The sequence below is a fragment of the Triticum aestivum genome, chromosome 6D, assembly GCF_018294505.1.
Source record: "Triticum aestivum cultivar Chinese Spring chromosome 6D, IWGSC CS RefSeq v2.1, whole genome shotgun sequence".
Lineage (NCBI taxonomy): Eukaryota > Viridiplantae > Streptophyta > Magnoliopsida > Poales > Poaceae > Triticum > Triticum aestivum.
In genome coordinates, this window is record NC_057811.1 from 339,674,632 (window position 1) to 339,676,964 (window position 2,333).

The 2,333-nt window shown below is 41.0% G+C and overlaps 1 protein-coding gene across 1 annotated transcript in view; it reads left to right on the plus strand.

Annotated features, from left to right (window-relative positions):
* Positions 1-2,098, plus strand: part of LOC123141596 (protein FAR1-RELATED SEQUENCE 5) — a 2,654-nt gene extending 556 nt beyond the window's left edge. The window contains exon 2 of the mRNA XM_044560697.1: positions 1,060-2,098. Coding sequence (XP_044416632.1) covers positions 1,094-1,996 — 903 coding nt within the window. The 5' untranslated portion in view covers positions 1,060-1,093 and the 3' untranslated portion in view covers positions 1,997-2,098. The remainder of the gene's footprint in view (positions 1-1,059) is intronic.
* The last annotated feature ends 235 nt before the right edge of the window (positions 2,099-2,333 follow it).

Consider the following 2,333-nt stretch of genomic DNA (forward strand, 5'->3'; position numbering starts at 1 on the left):
ATGCATTCTGGCCAACTGAAACATCTATTCTAGCCAGGTGAACACATTGACTGTGCAACTGAACATGGATGTTGGCCAACTGATATATGCATCCTGGGAAATTGAAACATCTATTCTAGCCAACTGAACACACTGACTGTGCAACTGAACATGCATGCTGGCCAATTGATATATGCATCCTGGGAAATTGAAACATCTATTCTAGCCAGATGAGCGCATTGACTGTAAAACTAAACATGCATGCTAGCCAACTGATATATGCATCCTGGCCAACTGAAAGATCTATCCTAGCCAACTGAAGACATTGACTGTAAAACTAAACATGCATGCTGGCCAACTGACATATGCATCCTGGCCAACTGAAAAGATCTATTCTAGCTAAAACCAAAAATCTGCAGTACGACAGCTAAAACACAGGAACCTTTGTGAAAGCTACACAATGATCAATAGCAACATCTCCAGTAATTTGTGGAACAGAGAAAAATAAACAAGGCTATTGAAGCCATAAACCATATTAAAGTAGTCACGCATATATACTTGTCCCACACATATATTCTGGTAGCACACCTATTGCAAAGATATAGTGTAAAAATATGTTCAAATATAATGGAAGTAAAAACAGAAACGGCGATGAAAAGCATATGTCTATAGTCTGTCATCCAATTCTTCTTTCTTCTTTCACCTGGATTTTCCATCTCAAAGTGTAGCATCAAATTGTGTCCAAATTATGTGCAGAAAAATCTGAATAAGCTCCTTGCCAACAGAAAACCTGCGGATCGTTGCAACAAACAGAGGAAAAAGTCAGAAAAACTTTGTAGTAAAAAAGTCATGTTCTTTCCAACTATTTACTGCAAACTGTGCAACTAACATAACAAGTCTGTGCAAAACAAAAAAAATGCATACCTGTTATAATAAAAGATTCTGCTATAGACATGTTGCTTTTGGAACTAAGATTGTCATAAAATGTTGTGCGACTGCCTATTTACTAAGTTTTTAGGTTGTTTGAAACACTATTTGATGATTAAAACTTGACATCACTTCCTTCTTTTTTATATGCAGTGGATGTGTGGCAGCAGCCAGAAAAAGGAAAAAAATGCTTGATCTCAATGAGTTGCCTCCTGATCTCAATGAGCTTCCTCATGATATGGATGAGCAGCAACCCAGCATACCGCAAGGAAATTGGACAGAAAATGGGCGCTCTGTTTACTACATAGAGACAAGTCGTGGGCCTAACCCTATGGGCAATGACAATGTGGCAGGGCAGTCATCAACCTGTGGTGCCCCTGTAGTGGTGTCTTTGCAGTCAGAGAGTCATACTCTTGATGACACAGGCACCGCGACAAATGTTCCTGGTCCAACCAGGACTGAGTTCGGAGCTGGTGCTATTGACGGTGTTGTGCAAGGAGAAGAAGGAGAAGATGAGGCTGGTTCTCAGCCAATGGAACCCTATGTTGGCATGAGGTTTGACACCCTTCAAATTGCTAAGGATCACTACAACAGCTACGCCCTACGGATGGGTTTCTCTGTAAAAATGAACACCTCTAGGCGGACACCCCACACAAATGTATTGGTAAAACAGCAGTTTTGCTGCAACAAGTTCAAGAAGCCCAAAGCTGATGATGGAGGAGCTGAGGCTCCTCCTGTCCCGGACCCTATACCAGATCCAAAACCTATTGACAGTGATGAGGAGATGAAAGATGAACCTCCAATATTTGCTGAAGAGGAGGCTGCTACTAGTAAGAAAAAGAAGAAGCGTAAACGCGAGACAATAAAGCAGACTCAATGCAAGGAAAAAATGTTGGTGAAGCTGATAGATGGGCAATGGCAGGTGACGCACTTTGTTCGTGACCACAATCATCCGCTGGTGAACAAACCTTCGTTGTCCAAATACTTGAGATCCCACCAAGGCATCTCTCCTGATGAAAAGGAGATTTTGCACATCTTGTATAACTGCAACTTGACTACAGGTGTGTTCCTATATCCCTTACAGAATTAAGTTTCCCTCTAGGCAGTCCAGTGTGCAACTGTTATGGTACTGGTGTGCAACTAAAATGCCTTAAGTGTGCAACTAGACTACCTTCACTGTGCAACTACATAATGTTCCTGTGCAACTAGATTACCTTCACTGTGCGACTACATAATGTCATGTGTGCTAAAATGAAATTGTTTTTTAAAAGGTGCAGCTGGTTGTTCATTTCGTGCAACTACCTTCTATGCCAACACATGTCATATTACTGTGCAGTTGGATATGTGCATTCGTGCGACTAAAAAAAGATATATTGTTTCTTTTTGTATTATGCAGGACGTATGATGCATGTAATGGCAAAGTTCTA